Source organism: Macaca thibetana, chromosome 5 (genome assembly GCF_024542745.1).
Source record: "Macaca thibetana thibetana isolate TM-01 chromosome 5, ASM2454274v1, whole genome shotgun sequence".
In the NCBI taxonomy this organism is placed as follows: domain Eukaryota; kingdom Metazoa; phylum Chordata; class Mammalia; order Primates; family Cercopithecidae; genus Macaca; species Macaca thibetana.
Genome location: NC_065582.1, coordinates 38,104,223 through 38,128,172, shown reverse-complemented (window position 1 = coordinate 38,128,172; position 23,950 = coordinate 38,104,223). Strand labels below are relative to the sequence as shown.

The 23,950-nt window shown below is 46.5% G+C and overlaps 1 protein-coding gene across 2 annotated transcripts in view; it reads right to left on the bottom strand.

The window, feature by feature from the left end:
- The window catches only part of GATB (glutamyl-tRNA amidotransferase subunit B), an 85,114-nt gene that overhangs the window by 7,312 nt on the left and 53,852 nt on the right, over positions 1-23,950 (bottom strand). For both annotated transcript variants that reach the window (XM_050791562.1, XM_050791564.1), the window contains 3 exons: positions 22,861-23,050; positions 10,348-10,481; positions 1,606-1,684 (listed from right to left, as the gene is read on the bottom strand). In XM_050791562.1, coding sequence (XP_050647519.1) covers positions 1,606-1,684; positions 10,348-10,481; positions 22,861-23,050 — 403 coding nt within the window. The remainder of the gene's footprint in view (positions 1-1,605; positions 1,685-10,347; positions 10,482-22,860; positions 23,051-23,950) is intronic.

Sequence of the window (23,950 nt, the reverse complement as noted above, 5' to 3'; positions counted from 1 at the left end):
GACTGCCCCACAGAAGCCACCTCCTTTAAACATGCTGGAAGCTGACAAAATCTGAAAGCGTCCCTACATCTGAACCCAGCTGTCAGCGTCTTCCAACATTTTCCATTTCTTCTTACTGGAACTATCTTATTCACCGCACTAGGTGTTTTGTTTTGTTGTGCTGTGGGGCAGGATGGGTAGGAAAAGGGGAAGGTTTTTTCCTTCTTTCATTTCACATGCAATAATTCATGTGTTCTTCTATATATATATATATCATGTGTGTATATATATAGTGATATATACATAGAGAGTTTTCTGCCCTCAGGCCATCTAATCTTCCTGCAGCTGCTGTGCATTGTCATAAACGTTTGTATTCCCCTGACATTCAGACAAGCAAGAGCCTTTCCTAAACGCGGTGAGGTCCCTGTAGTTGACAGCCTCACTCGAGGTGGGTAAACAGAGCCTTTATTAGTCCTGTCTCCAGTTCCACAGCACCCAGCCCGGTGTGTGCGCCATGGTACCTCATAATTATCCCAAAGCAGCCACCTTCCCCAAGCCTCCCTTTGTAACCTGCCACTACTGTTGGTGCAGATAAATGTTACATGCAAAAGGCACCATTAAAATAACATTAAACTCCTGGCTGAAGCATTGACAGCTGCAATCTCTGAAGCTGAGATGAGGCAGCCGCCTCGGTGTTCTTTATCTTTCTGGTTATGTTTTGTTTTCTTTGGTTTTTTGAGACGGAGTCTCGCTCTGTTACCCAGGCTGGAGTGCAGTGGTGTGATCTTGGCTCACTGCAACCTCCACCTCCCCAGTTGAAGCGATTCTCCTGTATCAGCCTCCCAAGTAGCTGGGATTACAGGTACCTGCCACTACACCCAGCTAATTTTTGTATTTTTAGTAGAGACGGGGTTTTGTCATGTTGACCAGGCTGGTCTCGAACTCCTGACCTCGTGATCCACCTGCCTCAGCCTCCCAAAGTGCTGGGATTACAGACGTGAGCCACCGTGCCTGGCCCTTTGGGTATGTATTTGTAAGAATTTTCTGAATTCCATGAGTCCTTCACCCTCCCAGCACTTAGGCAGAGGGACAGACAGACAAAAGGCTGCTTAGGATGATGCTATTTTTCTGAGTTTTCACACACTGGGCATGTCTGTAACATTTTATCTACAAAGTGCACAGTCTGACTTCACCCTCCTTGCTGAGGACAGACTCTCCGAGGGCAACCATGCAGGAGGGACAAGGCAGGCCCTGGGACTGGCTGGGAGGCAGTGGGGGGCGGGACAAGAGCCCCAGGCAGGCTGAGAGCTGAGCTGAGGCTGCCTCGGGCATGAGGGAAAGTGCTCAGGTGTAAAAGGGCTAGGGGAGACATGTCAGCGGGAGATGTTCAGGGCAAGATTATTTCCCCAGGTTAGCAATGATGACGAGAAGCAAACTGCCTGCATTGCACATATTGGCTTCATATCTTTGCTAAATGAAATGTTTCTACCGTTCAGCATTAAACACATCACTACAAGCATTTAATACTTCCATGATGAAAGTCACTCAGTGATGGCATTTGGGTGTCACAGAAAACATTTCTCGGGACAGTGGCGCAGTCAGAAGCTGTAGGGAACGTGGACATACCTGTTTAGCTGCTGCTGAAGAAATCGTTCTGCTGTCCAGCAGATCAAGAAGCTCAGCGAGTGCAGAGGGTGTGACAGGACTGGCGGCCCCCAAAAGAGAAAACACATTTACATCGCACACTGTCAGGGCATCCATGAACGGCTGTTCAGAATCAGAACACTTGCTCTCTTGGGTGTAAATATCAGACCCACACCTAGGGATGAAAGCAGCAGGCCAGCTGGGCTCCCTTTTATTTTACTTATTTGTTTTATATCTTAGGATGTAACAAATTTTTGTGACTAGTGTTCTTTCTTTAACCACTCAACAATAACAGCTGTTTGGCAGAAGTTGTAGCAACAGACAACTGCTCAGTGCAATTAGTCAAGAAAAGGAGGTGGCTGCAAAATTCATGAACCACAACAGGAAAGGGAAAACAAACTCCAGTAATTAAATATTTTCAACTGAAAGATCACCTAAAAATTATTAAAAAAACAAAAAACAAAAAACAGCTAACAAAGTCACGTTTCTGAGTGTTTCTGTGCAAATATAAATTCCTTTAAATTGTAAGAGATTTTCTGCGAGGGAACACAGTGACTACCAGCCACATCCTCATCCGTCCTCGGGAACCTGATACATACTCTCTTCTCCAGGCTCACACAGCTTTCTGGACGCAGAAGGGCCTAGAATCCACTATACCTATATTTCTAGGATGTGACTTATTGGCCAATATCCTATGATATAAAAGGTCAGGGGCAACCAAGCATAGTGAAACAGTGAAGTATCATTAATTCACTTTAAGGTGAATTAATGGTAGGGGTGAGTGCCTAAATTATGGGAAAGACAACAGTGAATTACAAACTATTTCTTTTAAAATGTATGGTTTTCTGACTTCTAAATACAGGTTGAGTATACCTCATCTGAAATGCTTGGGACCAGAAGCGTTTCCAATTTTGGATATTTTTGGATTTGGGAATATCTGCATTATACTTGCCAGTTTAGCATCCCTAATCTGAAAGTCTAAAATCTGAAATGCTCCAATGAGCATTTCCTTGGCGCATCATCATCAATGCTCAAAAAGTTTTAGATTTTAAAGCAGTTTGGATTTCCAGGTTAGGGATACTCAACCTATATACACAGCAACTAGGCTCATGAAATGCTGTCTGAGATCATCTGGGGAATGGTTTTAAAAACGTAGGAATGACATCAATAGCACATTAGTGTTACACTGTGTAAATGAGGGCTTCTGAAATGCTTCATGCCACTTGAAAACACCTTCTATTTAAGTCTGGGTTCCCATCATGCACAATTAGTTTCTTTGGATGCGCTTAGAAAATACAAAGGAAACTACAGCTTAGTCCCTGTGCCGATTTCCCGGACTCCAAACCAATGGAGTGCGCGTGAACCAGGTGACTTACTGTACTCTATAACTCAAGGGCAGTGAAACCCTAATGGGGCTGTCCACTTAAAACGGCTGATGTACTGAGGCGGCCCATCATCCTTTAAGTGTCTATTGATCCCAAAGTATGACTAAAAGGCAATTCCAAGTGAAACTTAGGTTTGGAGAATATCTGGTGTTACTAAACTGGTATTCAGAACATCTGTGAACCACCCTGATTAAACCGCAAAAGGAGGAGGGGCAGAGGCTGCTAAACACACTCATAAACCTCCTACCTCTACTGACAAGTAAAAGGAAGGCCGGTTTTTCTAAAAGCATGGGTTGCTTGGATGTTCTGCAATCCTAGAAAATACCATGGCCCATTATCTTAGAATGCAGACTGTGTGTGGAACCCATAATAAGCACTGAGGTGGAACTGGATTTCTTCAATGTGCAAAGATAAGGTCCCTAGCCCTATACGAGTTGATTGCCTTGGTCTGTCTGGGCTGCTCTAACAGGTCAGTACCAAAGACGGCGTGGCTTATAAACCATGGGAACTGTATTTCTGCTCTGGAGGCTGTGAAGTCCAAGATGAAGGCGCCAGAAGAGTCCATGTCTAGTGAGGGTCCACTTTCTCTCTGGTGGCACGTTCTTGCTGTGTCCCCACGTGGTGGAAGGAGTGAGGGAGCTCTCAGAAGCTGCCTCTGATGAGGCAGCTAATCCCATTCATAAAGGCCCCTCCCTCATGACCTAATCGTCCACCGAAGGTTCCCTTTCCTCATACCGTCACCTTAGGGGTCGGGATTTCAACACAGGAATTTGGGGGAGGATCCGAACATTCAGACCACAGCAATGACATAAAAGACCTGGGGGTGGGAGAGGGACGGAAGAGGAACACAAAATAACCAAAAATAATGTCACCTTTGAGAAGTTCATCTAAGGACCTTAATTCATCAGTTGGGTCATAAATTTAGACTACAGAATCTCTCCACTGACGTAATCACACTTGGGATCTCTCCATCACCTTTCTGTCCCTACAATGCCTGTCACACAGTAGGTCATCATGTTTGTGTCACAGGCTTCCTCACACCCACAGGGTGTCTGGCAGACCGCACACGCTAATTCCACATATGCCAGGGCTAAACTTGAGTCACATGATGACAAAGATCAGTACCTGTCACACCGACCCTGAAAGACCCCAACATCAGCTAAATAAATAAACCCTCAGACTCGACATGCAATGGCAGCAGCAGCACAGGCTACTAATTTGCTGCTGTCAGGTAATACTGGTTTCCGGGCAGTGAATGCGTCTCCGCTGAAGAAGAAACTGATACTGCGGCCTTCAGCTCTGCGTGCTGCTCTCTTCCCTCCCATTCTCTGAGGCCGCGGATCGACAGAGGAGGGGAAAGGGGCTCTTTCAAAGCTCCACAATTTGTCCAGTCCCTCAGAGCTCATTCAGGATCACAGCTCCGTCTACAGCTTGGACGATGAGAGCAGACACGCTGATGCTTCTACAACCACCCCCGACACCCCATGAACCGTGCTGCCTGTCCCAATCCCCAAGCTTATCTCAGGCCCAAAGTCCACCTTCTCTGCTTCTGTTAAAATACGATGCAAGAAGAAGGAAGACACTGGGACTTGGGCCTCTAGGAGGTACTTGCTGCGCATAAGGATTCTGTGTTTATCTCGAGGATTTCACGGTGCCCCTAGCTGGTGCCCCACCAAGCACCCGTTCCACGCAGCCCCCTTCCTGCTCCCCTCCTCTGCACATGCCCTCACCTCCCATTTCACAAGGACATCAGCTGAGCCACAGCTGAGAATTTTCTAGGGCACTCTCTCCTCCTCCTCTTCCATCAGACAACCCCTCCACCCCCGCTCAGAACCCCACACTTGCCACTCCTCCGAACCAAAGATGCTGGTTTCCTGTGTCCTGTGGCTTGAATCTCACAGCTTCACAAATGCTCCCATCTTCCCTATCTTGACGATGCCTTTGGCTGACCTTGCAGTCACTTGCGTCTGCCCAGTTTCTTGCCTTATTTTAACAATAAGGATCTAGCACCAGTGGCTACTAGCTACCCTGAGGAAGCACATGCCATCTGGATTCTGTGCCCACCCCTCTACAGAAGCTCTTCTCTTAAAAATCACCCCCGTCGCTTGTGGCCAAACGTTCAGCTTCTCCTCATCCGCTGTGCCCTGACTCCTGGGGCTGCACCGAAAGTTCCTGGTGAAACCCCCTTCTTGGGCCTCTGGAATCTCCTCCTCTTCCTTGCCTGTCCCTCTGCTGCTCCTTGCAGTTCATGCCCAGGTGGCTCCGGTGCCCTCTTGCTGGGTCCTCTGACTTGACCCCTAGTCGTGAGGAGGATGCCCAGGGCTGCTGCTGCTGCCTCAGGTCCCGTTTCTCTCCCTGGCTGACTTCAACCACCTCCTGAGAGGCCCGTTCACACCCAGACAATGTGCTCTAAACCAGGACGGCAAACTTCTGGAAAGAGCTAGAGTGTGCATATTTGAGGCTTGGTGAGTGCCCTCTGTCACATATGCTTCTTTGTCTTAACAAGGGTAAAAGCAATTCTTAGTCACACGCTCTACAGAAACAGGCCAGAGGCTGACATGCTATAGTTTCCCAATCCTTTTTCTAAACCAAACTTGTCTTCCTCACAGACCAGCTCCTCTGCATTTCCCAACACCCACCTTCTGTCTCGAATGGTGACAGCACCATGCTTCTAGGTACCAGAGTGCAGATTATCATGTTATCTTTGCTTTATTCATTACCTACTCCCTGAAAAATCTAGTACCTTCTTACCAGATCCTAGTGATCCTTCCAAACATTAATCACAGCCATCCTGCCCTCTGCACTCCCAGCACCACCACTTCTGACTTGCTGTGGGTCTGGCCACAGTGAGCTCAACAGGTTTCCAATGCCTGCAGCCCATCGTTGGATGCTAGCCTACATTTCATGCTGTGGGACACATCTTCCTCTCGCCTCCAGTCCCTTCTTGGTTTAAAATCCTTCCCTGCTCCAGTGCTCAGGAATTGTTGCCCGCAGCTCACCTGAAACACTGGGGCACTCAGCTGGCTTGGACAACTGGAGAGCTGTACCTGCCTAATCTGACCACAAAATACTTGGTCAGGAAATCTACAATGTCCACTTTCTTAACTAAACCAAATCTGTTACTCATAATTCAGAAATTGTAAACCATCCTTTCAAAGCAATATACTCAATTAAAAAGCCAAGTTCAACAAGAGGTTGGACCCTTCAAACATCAGCCTTCTGAGAGGCCTTTAAAGATGAATGCTAATTCACATAATCATTCTCTACCAATTGGATCTCCAGAGTGTTCCCTGCCTGGGTGTCACTATGAGACTCTAGCTAGTTTTGCAGCTACTGTCCTTTTAAGCTCTAGGAACATTAGCCCTAGTAGCTGAGGCTGTTCAGTAATGTTTGCTCTATGGGTAGCCTAGTATATCAGTCCAGCTAAACGTTCTTTGAACTGTGTAGGAAAAGAGCTGCTATGGTTTGGTTTTGGCTTCTCAGTCCCTGTTCCATTTAAACTGTAAAACAGAACTGTTGCCTGCTTCCTCTACTTGATTTTGGAACAACCAAGCTTACTTTTATTTAGAATTGGGTACCCTTCAGGTTCTTAAAACTTTAGTGCTTATGAACTGCTTGGGTAAATACCAGGGGCTCCAGGTTCACTCAACAGGCTAATTTATCTCTCAGCTCCTTTAGAGGCCACCAAAATGGTTGTTAAACTCCTAATTTCACAGACCTACATATAAAGTTGTTGATCACAAGCCAGGCAACTTGGCTTCCAGTTTTTGTGGCTGTGCCATCTGAGGCAAGTCACCTCATCTCCTAGGGCCTCCGTTTGCTCATCTGCTAAATGAAAAAGCTGAAGATCCCTAAGGTCTCTTCCAAGACTAAAGTTCAGCAATTCCATACATTTTAACCAACAACATAGAAAAACTGTAAGTTTAAAGCTAAGGCATTTCTATTTCCTCCAGAAGCACAAACACCTCATCTTCTTGGAGCTTTCCTGGAATCTTCTGGCTAGTGTGAATCTCCCTCCTCTCTGTTCCCACTGCACTGTGTTTACTTCTAACACTGAAAGCATCCCATTCCGCCTTGAATTAAAATTATGCACAAGTTGTGGTCTTCCCCAGGAGGCTGACAGCACCTGTGGGGCTAGAACCGGGTCCTGGTCATCCCCACACACCGCAGGGCGGGGCTCTGCACCTGATGAGTTCACGGCTGAATTCCCCTGGTTCTCCAGAGGCTTCCGGCTCAGCTCTGGCTCTGCACACAGCCACAGCTCTTGGCCGCTTTCCACCCTCTGCTCCTGCCAGCTACGCTCCTCTCCTTCCCAGTCATGCCAGTTCTTTGCCGTTCCTGCACCTGGGCTCCAGGTAGGCACTGCCCTCTACCTCACCAAATCCCGTCCAGCCTTGAAGGCTCTGGTAGAGCTGTATCCCGTCCATAAACTCCTGCCTCCACAGAATGGCCACAGTATTTTCAATATAAACAGCAGAATTTCTGAAAGGAGAGGCCAAGCCCGGGAGGACAGGGATGAAAGACCAAGAGGCAGGCCGGGTGCAGTGGCTCACACCAGCACTTTGGGAGGCCAAGGCGGACGGATCACTTGAGGTCAGGAGTTCGAGACCAGCCTGGCCAACATGGTGAAACCCTGTCTCTACTAAAAAAATATAAAAATTAGCTGGGTGTGGTGGCGGGCGCTTGTAATCTCAGCTACTCAGTAGGCTGACTCGAGAATTGCTTGAAACTGGGAGTCAGAGGTTGTAGTGAGCAGAGATTGTGCCACTGCACTCTAGCCTGGGTGACAGGGTGAGACGCTGTCTAAAAAACAAAACAAAACAAAACAAAAAGACAAAGAGGCAGCAGGACTTCAGGACGGTGGCAGGTGCTTTGGCATTTAGCACACCCTGGCAAAGAGAAGGTGGCTGACACTGAGGCCCACATGTGCCTGTACTGTGAATTTTCCCCTGAAAAGCTCTCTGAGGCCGGTCCTGCCATTTTAATTTTACAGTGAGGAAACTGAAGGTCAGAGCAGCTGCGTCGGGAAGGGAACTCGCGCCCGGGCCACCCTAACACAGGGATGTGTGCCTTCCTAGCCAGCGGCTGAACATGGAGTTGACACCATCTAAAGTTAACCTTTTTGAGCAAACAACTGTTGGGAGTTATTTGTCAATATCTGTCTGTCTTCACTCCCCGGGATGCTGCTGAGACAATGACACACCCACCCCGCCTGGACTCCCCCTGCCCCAGGGAGCTTGCAAGGGCCCTGCTACCTGCCTGCCTATGTGCCCCTGGGAACTCTCTTCCTGATGCCCCACAGTGACACCTACTGCCCATTCTTTCCTTCTTCAAACTTGCTTTTCCCTTGGCTTCTGTGTCACCAGTCCCCGCCTGGTTTCCTGGTTTTCCTTCTACTTCTGTGCCATCGCGCCTCCATTTCCTTCTTCTCTGCCCATGCTTCCCAGTTAAAGGCTAGAGAGCCTCAGGTTCGTTCCCCAGCCACCCTGGCACGTTGCACTCTCCCTGAAAGTTCTCATCTGTCCAACAGCTTCAAGTACAGACGCTGCTAAGTCCATGTTCCACTTACACTGTGCTGTGTCCCTGGATTCCCCAAACTCTCATGCCCAGACTCACCTCAGATTTTTCCACGTGCTGTTCCCCACGTCTGGAACTTTTCCCCGTCAACCTTGGCCTGTCTCTGCTTATCCTTTCCTCAGCTCTTAGCTTAGCTGCTACCTTCTTCCCCTCTCAGAGCACCCCCATCACTGGCTGCAGCCACCAGCTTCAAGGCTGCCTGTCCTTTGATTCAGGGCCAGCATCTGTCCGGGAACTGTGCTTCTCATGCTGGGTACAGGGCTTAGCACACAGCAGAGGCTAAGTGAACACGAGCTGAATAATGAACCAATGAGAACTCTCAACTGCAAACCTCTCCAAGATCTTATCAGCTGCAGATTCATAGATCTTGCCTACTGGTTAGCCTCGTGAGGGGAATGTCTGGCCCGCAGGCAGCTCGAAGTCAGCACGTCTAAAATGGAATATGGCATCTTCCCTCACCCCCGGCCTATGAAGTTTATTCCTCTTCCTTTAGCTCCTCCTGCACTGAAAAAGCCTGCCCTCTGTTTCACCTCTGCCCAAGCAAGAAATCTGGAAGCTGTGCCAGTTGAGATAATTGCTCTCAACTTGGCCTAGCTCACTTCAGCCCAGCCGCAGCCACCTTGGCTCAGGCCTGGGGCATTTCTCATCTGCATTCCTGAAGGAGGTTCCCAAATGCAATTCCTGCTTCCAGTCTGCTCTCAGACACTGAATATTTGTGTCCCACCCCAAATTCCTATACTGAAGCGCGATGGTTTTAGGGGATGGGGCCCCGGAGGAGTAATGAGGTCTAGAAGAGGTCACGAGGGTATGGTCCCCATGGTGGGAATGGGGCTCCTGTAAGAAGGGACTGGAGGACCTCCTCTCCCTCCCCCCTTCCTGTCTCACCCCTCCACTTCTGCCTGCCATGTGAGGACATCTGTGAGCCAGGCAGCGGGCTTCACCCAGGACTGCGTCAGCTGGCACCCGGATCCTGGACCTTCCCCACCTCCAAAATCATGGAAAGACATGTTGCTGAAGCCACTCAGTCTGTGGAATGCTGGTATAGTGGCCTGAGCTGAGTGAGCCACACTGCACTTCCTCAGTGTGAAACTGGCATGAGCTTATAGTCTATGGCTACAAGAGCTGGTGATAAAGGCAGACACAGTTCTCCAGGCGGCCCTTGGTCATCTCTGCAGCTCTGTCCCTACCATTCCCACCTGCCTGCCTCAGGCCCCTGCAGCTTCTGGCATTCCTGAGCCTGCTCTGCCTGCTGGTCTCTGAGCTGCACACCACTCTGCTTTGTCTGCACGATCTGTCCCTCCCACTGTGGGACGATTCTCCCTAGTCTTCAGGGCATGGCTCAAACACGCCCTCCCGAGGGGAACCCTGGTTGGTTCCCCAGCGTCCGTTCAGTCCCCCTTTCTGTGCATTCCCAGCACCCCGTGCGTGCCTCTGGAGCGACAGGATCACCCAGGGGTGGCTGCCTCCTCACAGATCTGTATCCTCCACGAGTTTGTAAATGTTTATCTCGTTCATCTTCGTGCCCCCAGCCTCCCACACAGTGTGAAGGACACAGTGGACAGTCACAGATTTGAAGGAATAAACATATTTTTACATGGGCTAGAGAACATATTTAGAATGTGGAATCCACAGGGGATGTTTGTGTCATGTCAGGATATCCTGAGGGAGAACAGGGGGAGCCAGAAAATGGACCTGCCCTATTTCCAGTGCTTCTGGACAGGGCACATCACAAAGGAAGAAAGAAATCCCAGACCTCACTCACCTCTCACTGACAGCGAGGTTCTGTTGCTTTAAATAGCCCAGAAAAGTGTTGAGGACCCAACTAGTCACCTTTTTTGGCTCTGCCCTAGTTTCTTTTATCACATTTTGGAAGAACTCCAGTAGGCCGACTTCGTTCTGTTAGAAAAAAAAAGAAAATTACATAAAGCCTTCCCAAAAATGAAAGATCAGCATTCTGAAGGCAAATCTGAAACTGTCACCCTTTGCCTCCTCTGAGACAGCCACTTTTTCTTTGCTAAACCCTGAGATGTCACCAGAAAATTCTGATCACTTTCAGCTAATGACAACTATTCTACTACTGTCACTGTGCATTTACATAGCATTTTCTCAAAAGGATAAACGCATTTTAGAGAGCCCCGACTTTGCAGGCCAGAGGGATGGTAAAACTCCACATCCTCCAAACTCACTTGCTTTCTCTGTGTCTGCTGTGTGTAACCCACAGTCTCCATCCCTGAGCTGTAAACTAGGCCTAAAATGTTTGGCCTGACTTTAATGCCCCTTCTCTTTCCAGGCCTGCCCTCTGCTGAAGTCCTAGTAATTGCTAGAAAAGAGGGTAATAAACAAAACAAAATAAAGAAAGAACAAACAGAATATTCTACCTGTGAAAAATCAAAAGTGGATCATACTTGTACTGATCTTCACATCATGACAAGAAGTAGACGGGAATGGTTCTGAAATGTTTTCAAAATGAGGGAGAACAGGGACACATGTCACCCACTTAGGCCACTTAATAACAGGTAGATGGGGCAGCAGCCTCCCAGCCTTCTGAGCTGAGCCAGGTACAACAGGCCCTGCCTCTCATCGTGTTCTGGGAAAATGATCAGCTGGAGACTTGTTCCATCAAGACTGTACCACTTCTCCCCCTCTGGACTGTCAGCCCCACTAGTCAGGGCTGTGCTCTCCTTTTTAAAGGAATAGCTACAGCTAAGTCCATGTGGGCCATGGCAGATGCTCGGTGTTAGGCTGGTGCAAAAGTAATTCTGCACCAACCTAACATCAGCAGACGGCATTGGGGTCTCCCGTCAGCATGTATGTGTGTTGGAAATCACACACGAGCACGCATTCTTATCATACCATGTTCACCTTTAAATACTACAACTACGCATATGATCAGCCCTGAGGCACCTACCACATTCTATACTACAGCTTGCTGCCAGCTCAGATAGATTTGACACAATCAAGAAATTTAGCTAAGTCCTACTATTTCAATAAGAAAAATAAAAACTGTGCTGCTCAGAAAGGGAAGGCTGAAATTTCCAAATTCAGAGGATATACATTTTAAGTAGCAGATTTCCCTTACCCACAGAAATTCAAATCAAACTACACTTTTTTTGAAATGTTCCTTTTAAGTTCACACTGCACCTAAGGCTCCTACCCATGCGCCTTTCAGAGACCCTTCCTTAACCAAAAGAACCTTCTGGAAAAAATGAGATACTGGGAAGAAGCAAGATATACTACCAAAAGTGCTCTCCGAGTGTAGCTATTGTAGCTGCTGGAACATACACACAGGCACCGCAGAAATTCCATAACAAAAAACCCTACATGTTCTTTGTAACAGATAAATTCTCTGGTGACAAGCCTACTGAATAATCCTGTAATCATCTCTTGAATCTCTTTTCAAGCCAGTGCTATTATTCTGCTCATGCTAAACCAGGGCAGAGGCCACCTCGGCAGCCCAGGCTTGACTACAGATAAAGGCAGAGCCAGGCAGCATGAAGAGGAAGTTGTGCTTAACTTATGGAAAAGTATTCAAACTTCCACAAGAGTACACAAATCACTGGGGAAGCAGAAAACTGCTATCTGGCCCAAATCAGATGGCAGAATTCCCTTTGTTCTAACCCAGACAGGCTGGCCCACTGGTAAAACGAGCTGTCAGGAGAACTCTTTGCTTTGCCAGGGAAAGAGTTTTCTAAATCCACCTAGAAATATTGCACTTAAACTCACAGACTCACAGGCTTGGCTGAGTTGCTGGGACGTGATGAATATCTATTCCTCTACCCTTGGGTGGTTTTTTTATTGGATGGATAACACGGCAAGTCAGATTTCTGTTTGTCTTTTCATGTCAGTGCTGTGATGAAGCCTCTCTGAGCTGGAACTGTACTTCACTAGGGGATACATGGTTTCAGTCCACAATTTAAAGCAGACAGGAAAATCTGTGGTGGTGATAGGGTGAGCTATAGGGAGCGGGGCTGAAGGAGGCTGAGCCGCAGCCACCCAGGGAATGATGGATCAATAAAAGCTGCACATGGGCTGCCCGCTCTGCTCTTCATAGCAGAAGCCGCTTCTCAGGGAAGAAACACACACATTCTAGTTTCCTCGTCTTCTTAGTTTTTCCATGAGATTGGCAAATGCTAATAAGCCTGGCACGAATCTCGGAAGTCTCTGGTGAACATGTCAGTGCAGCCATCTGGTTTTCTCAGAAAAACAGTGAGCCGGTAATTCTCTTACATAAAAATCATATGAAGAGCAATGCAGAAAGGCCACGGCAGTAGCGGACCTTTAACGTCCTCCTCAAAAGCCACAAGCAAGCACTCGCCTCGGGATCAATCTACCCTACATGCGACAGAACTGCAACTTCGGCGACACAGACAGCCCAGTCCCCTGGCTGACTGCGACTCTAACTGTTCCTTCAGATGGCTAAAGCAGCAGGCATGACTGGTCCTGTCTTTTGTATAATACCTGACAATCTACACAGCTCTATGACTGGGAAACATCTTTTTCACGTTTTAATCAAATTTCCCAAAGCACTGACTTACACCCAGAGCCACGGCCAGCTCCGCCTCTCAGACGTTAACAGGAATCCTTGATTACTAATGATTAGTCAGGTGATCAATGCTGGTGTGAGGCAAAGCAGAGGGACCTGCTCACCGCCACTGCCTGCTCAGGGAAGGAACCTTTCTACCCTGCACTAGGCCCTGGGAGCAACCTGCCTTGAAGCCGTCTTCTGTATCCCACCCTCAGAGATGATCAAATGCAAATGCTGGAAGACGTTCCAGTTGGAATACGATGAAGGCTGATTTCTCAACTGCATTTCTTGTTCTAAGTCACACACCCTGTGAAGCTGATGATAGGCCAGAAACGAGGTGGACTATATTTATTTACGAGAAGGAAACCTGATAGAGCCAGCTGCCCAGTGGCAGACTCGGAGAAGAAAAAGCAGCCCAGAAGAATGCAAGTTGAGGAACAGCTGGTTATGTGACAGGGAGTGTTCCGACAGCTACAAGGGACCCCAGATGAACCATTCTGGGCTAGTCAGAGGTGCTCAAGAGTATCTACTGAATATGTGCTAGACACAGAGCTCAGCACCGGGCCCTGTGGGTGGCTGCGTGAGGCCGCCGCTGCTGCTGAGGACAGTGATAACCAGAGTTACAGCAGCAGCGGTGACGGGCGCCAGGCACCGTCTACACACTCTCCACATTACCTCAGTTCATCCCAGCACCAACCGTCTGAGCTCAGCACTCTCAGGACTTTTACAGATGAGGACACGAGGCACTAACTTGCTTGAGGTCCCACAGCAAGAGAGCACCAGAATTAGGACCAACCTCTGCAGTTTTGCTTTTAACCTCTGCGTGGCTCTGCCTTTGAGGAAGGAAAGGGCATGGTCTTTGCCTGCCTGGGGACTGAAACCAGCACCTAGGAGTGCCAGGCACAATGGGAGGCAGCCAGCTCATCTGAAGAAAGCGCTGTCCCACACTTCCATTATTCTATTTGAGAGCTGCCAGCTGTTCAAAGGTTCTTAACGTATTAAAAATGTTGCAAGGAAATTAACTTTGAAATCAGAAGGAGAAAATGGCAGGTTTACTTTCTGCCTTTGCCAGTGTACACCTAGGCTACGTGGCACTCAGCTGTGGCACGACACACACCCGTTCCCAGACCAGGAAGGAAGACAGCTGCACGCCCACCGCACAGACCATGCTGGGCCCTGGGGACGGAGGGCGGCCAGAGCTCCTCTGCCCCTCTCCCGCCCCCTGCCTTGCCTCTGCATCCCCTCCCCACGCTACTGCTGCCCCAGAAGAGGTCCTGTGAGCACACCCAGACCTGGACACTGCACAATCCTGATCAGGACAAATCCTGTTATTTCTCATACTGGTTTGGTATTAAGCATATTGTATTTTATTTATTATTGCATTCTAATTCCTCTAATAGAGTAACTCCTACCTAACTGGGCAGGTCATGCCTGTGATGGGAGCTGCTGACTACACAGAGGCTCTGCATCTGCAGATGGAACCACAGGGGTTTCCACTGGACAAGGCTCTCCCATGTCACAAGGTGTCATTTTGCAGAGGCACACACTGGAATTGCATCCGTCCCCTGTGCAGCGGGGTGCTGGGGTGAGCAGCTGCTGAGCATGTGTGCAGACGCTGGAGGAGGCTCATCACCTGCGAATCAACGCAGGCCCTGCTGTGTCATTATTCCTGTGGATTTGGTCATTCCTACAAAGTGAGAACAACAAAACTCAAATACAACAGCTATGTAAAAAAATGGCCCTGAAAATAAGACCAAATGCTAGTGCTGGGGATGGCAATGAAGCAAAGAGGCCCAGGACAGTGATGGCTCTCAGCCAGAAAGCAGGCATCAGGACAAGGCTAAGGACTAGAATGTTCAGTGGGGCAGTGGCTTGGGTGGGTGATGTGAATTGGTGCCCCTTCCGCTTTTCACAGAAACAAGAAGCCTCTGCAAAAATCTTTCCGCGAGTGCTCCTGTGAACAGAAAAATTACTCATTTAGAGAGGCCTCGTCAGTGGAGAAAACAAAAGGAAGTTAATTGGTGGTGTGAGGCTGGCACAGGAAACACGACCACCCCCTCGAGAGTGTCAGGAGAAAGCTAGAACAATGCAGGACCTCCACTGCTGCTGGCAAGAATACAGGGATCTGCAGAGGCTCTGAAATGGACCCACAAACACCACGGGTGTGTTCTCCCAAGCAACATACAACTAGGGGTCCAGGGCCCTGTTCTGGTCCCCACGATTGTTATTCCTGGGTCATTTCCCCAGCAGGGCTTGGGAGCCGCTACAATCTGAGCAAACCTTTGGTCCCAACCATTTCACTTGTGCTATGTTCACAGCAAAGCCGGAAAGTAGACAGATCGTGAGTTCAACTCAGGCACCAGTTCCATTCAGGGGATATTCAGACTAACGTGAAAATGACCTTACATCCTCTGAGATGCAGTAACTCCAGGGGAGATGCTGAAGGAAACCAATTTGGGAATAACAACTTCCCCCGAATAATCAAAATCCAAATTCAGGTACTACAAGCTGACAGCAGACCGGCACAGCTAAAAGGCTGTATCTGCACGAATGGGACACAGGCAGTGTGTTGTCAAGAAATCAATTCCAATTGTAGTCACATTCCAGTGCGCCAAACACCACCACTGCCAAATTGTCCCCATGTGGAAGGAACCTGAGTTGCTCAATAGGAGCTTTCTGGCTGGAGCTTAGAAACAGCAACAGAGGTAGTGAGGATTTGCTCCCTTCCTCCAAGATCTGCCTGAAACCTGAAATAATATGTATTTATCCTGAAAAGGAAATTATTCCACAGGAAATTGGGCTTTGGGATGGGTTGGGGACAGAACCCCTGTGGGTCCCCAAGGCTGGCACTCCTCCCTGCACTGTCTCCCTACTGGGCAGGATCCTGAGGGGTCACATGGCTCTGAGCCTAGAGCATCTTCCCCTCTGAAAGCTCCTCATCCCTTGCATCCAAAAGAAATGAACGGCTGGTTTTACAGAAGTAGAGTTAGATGATACATCTTTTTATTCAACTTTACCAGAACAAAACTTGGTTACTTTTCTAGTGTATAGAGTCACTGTAAAAGCACCCTTAAGCTAGCAAGCTCTGGATGCAATTTTTATAAAATGAAGAGTAAAATCAATTTTGAAAATTGCACGGACATGAAATATGGTGCCTGACGATGTTGGCCAAATGGATTTTCCTTCAACAGTAGTTAGAAGGTGAGTTACTTTGCACCTCAGTAAGTCTGGCCAGTCTAAAACCAGTCAATATGGTTTTAGATACTATTAGCTTTAAAGTATTACATATGGGATATATAGATATTTATCACGGGAAATTATTTTATAGGCAATTCATCCAGAAAGCAAACCTGGTCATTTCTAGTTTACCAGCCACTTAATGGAAAATTCTTGAAAAACAATCCACTTAACAACCAGTTGTAGTCATATCTTTTCTGTTTCTTTGTCCCTTGGCGACACCTTCACCTTTTCCATGATGTCAGAAACAAAGGATTATGATTTTAAAAGTGGAAGAACCAGCTGGAGAGAATGAAGTTGTAAGTAAGATGACACATCCTGAGGCTGACTATAAAGACAAACACAAGCCTACGGCAGCCCAGGGTGCTGACTCGAGGGCTCGCAAGCACATCTTCTACAGTCTCGCTGGGGCCATGCTGGATTTTTCTACAACCCTGCCTTTCGTGGCTCTCAAAGAACCATTTTAGCGTGTTGCTTGGTGTCAACACTCTTGTCCCTGGCGGCATATTCTTTGGAGTCTGCTTGGCTGTATTTAGGCTTTTTTAGATTCAGTGAAGATGTGGCTGTGTCTGTCATCTTCGGGGTAAGTGAGTCATCACCCCCTCTTTCAGCTGGGGAGGGAAACAGCTCCGGTTACCCTGCAGAGCCCTCCCAGCTCCAAAGTGTCAGAGGTCAGATGTGGAATCAAGGGTGTCTGTCCCCGAGTCAGTGTTTTAACTCCATGCCCTGTAGGGCTGCTCCGGAGAGACGTGGAAAAGCTGAAGCACTGACATTTGGAACTAGCATCTGGCACTGTAGTCAGGGTGGCAGGCCCTCAAAAAAACACTCAACTCGGGATGCTCTGGCTTCCTCCACTGAAATCTCCCACAGATGAGCTTCAGATCTTCCCATCTACTGACTTCATGCACAGCCAGGGCCCTGTGAGCTCATCTCTGCTTCCTACCAAGTGCCCATTACATGCCAGGCTTGAAGGACAGGAGGCACCAGGCAAAATCAAGCCACAAACTCTGCCCTACGTGGAGACACTTTTCAGATTCTTTTTTCTTTTTTTAAATTTTAGAGACAGGGTCTCTATTGCCCAGGTTGCACTGCAGTGCACGACCACAGCTTGCTACAGCCTCAAATTCCTGGGCTCAAGCAAGCCTCCCACCTCAGCCTCCCAAGTAGCTGGGACTACAGGTGTGTGCCACCATGGCTGGCTAATTAAAAAACATTTTTTTTTGTAGAGACAGGGGTCTCACTATGTTGTTGCCCAAACTGGTCTCGAAATCCTGGCCAAAAGGGATCCTCTTACCTTGGCCTTCCAAAGTGCTCGGATTACAGGTGTGAGTCACTGTGCCTGGAACTTCCCAATGATTCAGACAGGACTCAAGTGCCTCCAGCAGCAGGTTTAAGAAACACAATAAATAAAGCTGCAGAGGACAGCTTATATTACTTTTCTTCTAACTTTATTTTTCCACTTGGAAAATAGACATGATTTCTGCTTTTCATTGGCGTTGACTGATTTTCACTAAATTCAGTGGATGGCGCTTTATGTTTATTTATAGGGCAGTCTGGCATCTTAAAAACCAATAGGAGTGGTAACAACTTTTAAATGAATCTATGTTCTGTGACTGTGCAGAACAAAACGCTAGTGGCATGAACGTTAACAAAAGTAAAAACTCTACTTTCTCCACTAATGAAACAAAAGTGACCACCAACAGCAATTAACTAAAAACATTATTTCTGTTTGACATTATAGTACATTTCATAAGCAAGTGGGCAGCAGGGCTTAGGAATGAAGAGATTGGGCCTTGAAGTCAGCATGCTCTGAACGTGGCTCCAACATGGGCTTGGGGAAGTTACTGCACCGGGGAGGTTACATTTCCCTACTTGTAAATGGGGAGAGCAGCAGTCCCTGCCTCAGAGGGTTGCTGTAAGGATAGATTAAAAAGTGGTACAATGTGACTTGCAGAGCATGCTAGAAGCAGGCAGCCTTTTCTAGGCTGCTTAGGCAAATGGCTACAATGCTTTTGTGTTCTCTGAGTGAAGTCAAGCACAGGGTTTAGGAAGAGATGCCCCATGGATACCAGCTGGGGAGGATTTTGCTAAGAATAATGCACACGCATATAATTCTGATCATTCTATTATAATAACGACTACTGATATATTGACTCCGAGAAAAACTTGTTATGCTATTAGAATCTCTCGTTTTTCAGAATCCGAATGCCTGGATTTCAGCTTCAACATTTCTATTCTTTAATCTTTACAAATGAGGTCATGTAGAGAAAAGGAAATGCTTATATACTGTTGCTGGGAATGTAAATTAGTACAGCCTCTATGGAAAACAGTATGGAGGTTCCTTAAAGAACTACAAATACTAGTTAAGTTTATGATTATGAAATAAAAACTAAGTAACAAAAACAAACAAACAAAAAAAGAACTACAAATAGAGCTACCATTCAATCCAGCAATCCCACTACTGGGCATCTAGCTAAAGGAAAAGAAATCATCATTTAAAAAAGATACCTGCATGCAAATGTTTATCACAGCACTAGTCACAACAGTAAAGATATGGAATCAACGTAAGTGTCCATCAACGGATGACTGGATAAAGAAGTTGTGGTATATCTACACAATGAAATGTTATTCAGCTATAAAAAAGATGGAATCATGTCTTTTGCAACAACATGGATGGAACTGGAGGCCACTATTTTAAGTGAAACAACACGGAAACAGAAAATCAAATACCACATGTTCTCACTTATAAGTGGGAGCTAAATAATGTGTACCCAGGAACACAGAGTGTGGAATAACAGACACTGAAGACTTGGAAGGGTGGGAAGGGAAAAAGGGATGACAAATACTTACTGGGTACAGTGTATATGATTTGGGTGACGGTTACACTGTAAGTCCAGATTTTCCACTATGCAATATATCTATGTATCAAAATTGCACTTGTAGCCCCTAAATTTATATTATAATAAATTTTATAATCATAAATATTTGTGTATAATTTTATAATATATACAAATTTATATATAGAGAAAAGCTAACCTTGCTACTCTAGCTTATGTCAAGTTGCCTTGATATATATATACACGTACACAGGCACAAAATCAAGTTGCCTTGATTTCTCACACAGGAAATTGACTTCATACATATATAAAAGAAATTGATTTCATATATATATATGAAATCAAGGCAACTTGACATAAACTAGAGAAGCAAGGTTAGCTAAATAGGTTGAAGTTTTAGGTGGGGCAAGATACCCCATGATTCTCTGGGTCGTCAAAGCATGGTTTATATATCTGACCTTTGGAAACAGGGATGCTGTTATCAGGAACGTTGCTTCTCCCAGGATTTTCCTGTGTGCTGTGATAACATCCCATTCACTCACCCATCTGTCCACCCAGTCATGGAGTACCTACTATGTGTCAGGTATTGTGTGTGGTAGACGCTAAAGTACAACATTAGAGTTCTGTAATATGAACAATAATTTGGTGCTCACTGCACGATAAAATGACAAGGTAAATTAAAGACTGGAGTTAAATTCTGAAGTTTGTCATCATTTGTGGGTGAGGTGTGCGTGGGGGTGGACATGTGCATGATGCTTAATTTAATAAGCAATCCGAAGACACAGAGCTCAGAGTCGCAGCTCTGCAAAGCACACTTCCACCACTGCTATTTATTTAATGAATACTCCTGGGCGCTCTTTACATTGAAAGATGGTTCATTAGATTTGTGCATCTGCCCTTCTCAGCAATCTGTTGTGTTTCTGATGAAGGCAGGAAAAAACATGAACATATCATTTTCGGGTATGTTATGAGTAACACAGCTTCCAATGATTACAAAGTCATAAAGGGCTCAGGCTGCCTAATTTCAGGAAAACAATTTGTCTGAATCATTCTCTTTCCATTCCTATCTCATTCTAATCTCACTTATCTTGGAAATTTCAAGTACTAGCCCTTTAAAGGAGAAATACTAATCACCCAATACATTATCTGCAAGCCATAAAAATAAGCATGTTTTTAAGGTATCAAAAAAAGTCCTTTCAAAAATGGCCAAAAAATTCACCCTTTTTTTTCCGACCAAGTTAACCACTACCTCTTGTGGGCCCTGATCCTACATTATTCATCTATCTAGTGTAATCTGTCCTGGGGGCTGGTTATTGTAGTGTGTGTGTGTGTGTGTGTATGTGTGTGTGTGTGTGTATAAATTCTTGGAAGTCAAAAAAAAAATCTTAAAAAAAATATTTTGTTTCTGTCTCAGAACCTGCTACACAGAAGATACTAATAAAAGTGCTGAACTAGGCCGGGCGTGGTGGCTCACACCTGTAATCCCAGCACTTTGGGAGGCAGAAGCAGGCGGATCACTTGAGGCCAGGAGTTCAACCAGCCTGGCCAACATGGCAAAACCCCATCTCTACCAAAAATACAAAAAATTAGCCAGGAGTGGTGGCTCGTGCCTGGAATCCCAGCTACTCGGGAGGCTGAGGTGGGAGGTGGCTTGAATCCTGGAGGCAGAAAATGCAGTGAGCAGAGATCATGCCACTGTACTCCAGCCTGGGCGAGAGTTGAGATCCTGTATCAAAAAAAAAAAAAAAAAAAAAAAAAAAAAAAAAAATGCTGAACTAAAAATTGAAGGCAGGTTTCCCCATACAGGCCTTTAAACTATTAAAATATAGACTCACTCATTTGCCAGCCCCTAGCAAACACCTATTTAAGGCCTAATAGGTTTGGGCACCATGCAGGACCCATGAATAAAGACAAGGACACAAACACAAACACAAAAATGTTCCTGCCCTCATGGAGCTTATGCTCACTGAGGTGAGGCAGACGCTGTCCCCATTACCCCTCATCAATGGCCGAGACTGACAATCCTATGGAAATGCCCTCTGAAGGGGGCACAGATTCTCATACAGTGCCTTGAACAGAAACAGCTGTATTCTTGAGAGGAGATTCTGAAAGCTTTTTTCACTCTCTTATGGAAACAGCTAATATACACACACACAAATTAATGTTATATATAGTGGATTTCTCTATGAAATCACATTTTGAGCAAAGAAACCTTGGCCATTTCTTGGTTCATCATACACTACCTCAAAGGGTAGGCTTGGGCTCCTGCTGAGTGGAGGGAGGTAACTTAAATCTTCGAGGCTGAGCAGCCTTGGTACCTTCCTCCCATCTCCTGTGTAATTTCACAAATAGTAATAAAAGATAGGGCTAGAATTCAGTGTTTATTTCAAGTAGGTTGGAAACTCAAGTGGTCAAGATGGTGGGGAAGACTGAAATATAGTTTTGTTACATCAACCTAGGAAAAATACATGAATTGTAAGAGGCTTTGGGTTAAGAGCTCCCCTGTACGGAATGCTGACTGACTGAGTCGTAGTCAAAGTGTGGCATTAAGCACTGCTGATGTTGTGCTCATCTGTGCTGAGTAGCAGAGAAGATGAAGCAGTCCTTGCCTTCAAGATGCTGAACAACATACACTAATAAGCACTTAAAAGACAGTGATACAATTGCCAGAAAGGTAAGAAGAAGATCAAACAGCAGCCCACAGGAGGCAGTGACCAACTCTGCTTCTCCAAGTAGCTGATTTATGGATGATGAAGAGAGAATCATTCATTCAACATGCATCTGACTGCCTATGTTGTACTGTAAATGCTAGGATGTTACTGGAAGTGTATAAATAGACATAAAAACATATATTCCAGCATCCCAATGTAGTTATGATTGGCCATCCAAAAAGCAAAAATCCAGAGTTTCCACAGATTCTGCTGCCCTAAAAGATGAGTGTGGCGTATACTGATTCCCTGGAAGAGGCAGCAACAAAACTTCCCACTTCCTAACAGACAAAACGACGACAACTGTGACAAAATGCTGCCCTCACCGATGCTGCATCACTTTAATGCTGCCATGACAAAGAAAACCACAAAGCCCCAGGCAGCTCTGAAAAGGATGGAAAATCCCTAAGCAGATCTCGACAGTGTCAAGTTCTCCACCGGCCCCGTCAGACGCAGCCTCAAGCCTCAAAGGACTGATACTTTTAGTCAGAGTTTTCGGCATTTCGTGTGGAATAAACGTTTTCTTCTGAAATTGGCAACACAACTGGCTGGGTTTTGGGAACGCAACCTCCTGCCAGCCCTGCCACGGCTCGACACTGCTAGACATCCCGAAACCCTATATACTGATTTTCTTTTGTCCTTCAGACACATGGGAAAAGCTCATCCATAACATCTGGACGGTCTTCAAGAAGTCTCCACAGCTGCTGTGGGCAGGTGTTCATTTCTACACAGAAGAAATGACTAACACAAGACTGCGTTTCATCTTCCGGTTGTATGAGGAGCATTTACCATACAGGGCAGTGAGCAAAGGTTACTACATCTTATTCTTCTCAGTAGCATCTATGGTACAACCTAAGAAACATGCCCACCCCACTTAGAGCCCATGGCAGCCTGTGTGTGGCAGGCCTCTGAAGGACACTGCCCCATCTGCTGAGCCAAGATCGTCTTGGCATCCGATCGATACCTACCAGCAAAGTGAAGCTGTGTTCCAGCAGCATCCCATACTGTTGCACGAGCCTCTCTCGGGTCACGCTGGGGAGCTCCGGGAGTGTCTCCCGAATCTGGTCAATATTGATCACTTGCTGTGGGTCTGCACCTGCGGGCAGCGATGTGGCGTCGTAGAGCACCAGGGGAGGCAGGTTGGGTTCTGGCATGAACCTGGGCAGACAGAGGAGAGGAGACAGGACCTGAATCTGGAGTACTTGGATTAATGAGAAAACAAAACCTACCCCAGTAACATGAATGTTTCTGTGTTTAGATGCCATGTTACTTGCAAATATCTTCAAATGTCCTATTACGTCAATTCTGTTTCCCAGTGCATCGGTGGGAAAACCTCCAAACCCACCCAAAACCTCCAAACCCACCCCTCTCCATGCTTATAAATAAGATGAGTGAAAGGACAACACAGGCTTGAAGCCACACTGGGATTTGTAACTGTGGATACATAATTCATTCCACAGTTCATCAGGAATTGTGTCCACAGTTGTGTGTTGCTTCATGACGGGGATGTGTTTGTAGAGATGTGTTGTTAAGTGATTTTGTCATGGGACCATCACAGAGTGCACTCACATGAACCCGGATGGTACAGCCTACTACACACAGGCCATGTGGAACAGCCTACTGCTCCAAGGCTACTGAGTGTCCCAAATCCTGTAGGCAACTGTAACACAATAGCATTGGTGCATCTAAGCATGTCTGAACAAGAAAGGGACAGTAAAAATGCCATGTGATAATCTCATGGGACTCCTGCAGCATACATGATCCACTGTTGACAGAAGCATCCGTATGCACGCAGGACTATGTCTTCATAAAGACACAGGCTGGAAAAAATAGGACCGAATGAGAACAATTTGCTTATCAGAAGGAAAGGTGACTTCCCCCCATTTCAACATTTCTACTATTTTTAGCAGCATTTACATAAATAAAAAAATGAAAGGAAAAAAATTTATCCTTGAAAAATAGAAGAAATGAATATATTTTGCCTAAATAAAATATGACAGCTGGAGGAGAGGGAGGGAGGGATGAAGAGGTGGAGCACAGGGCATAGCGAGGCAGTGC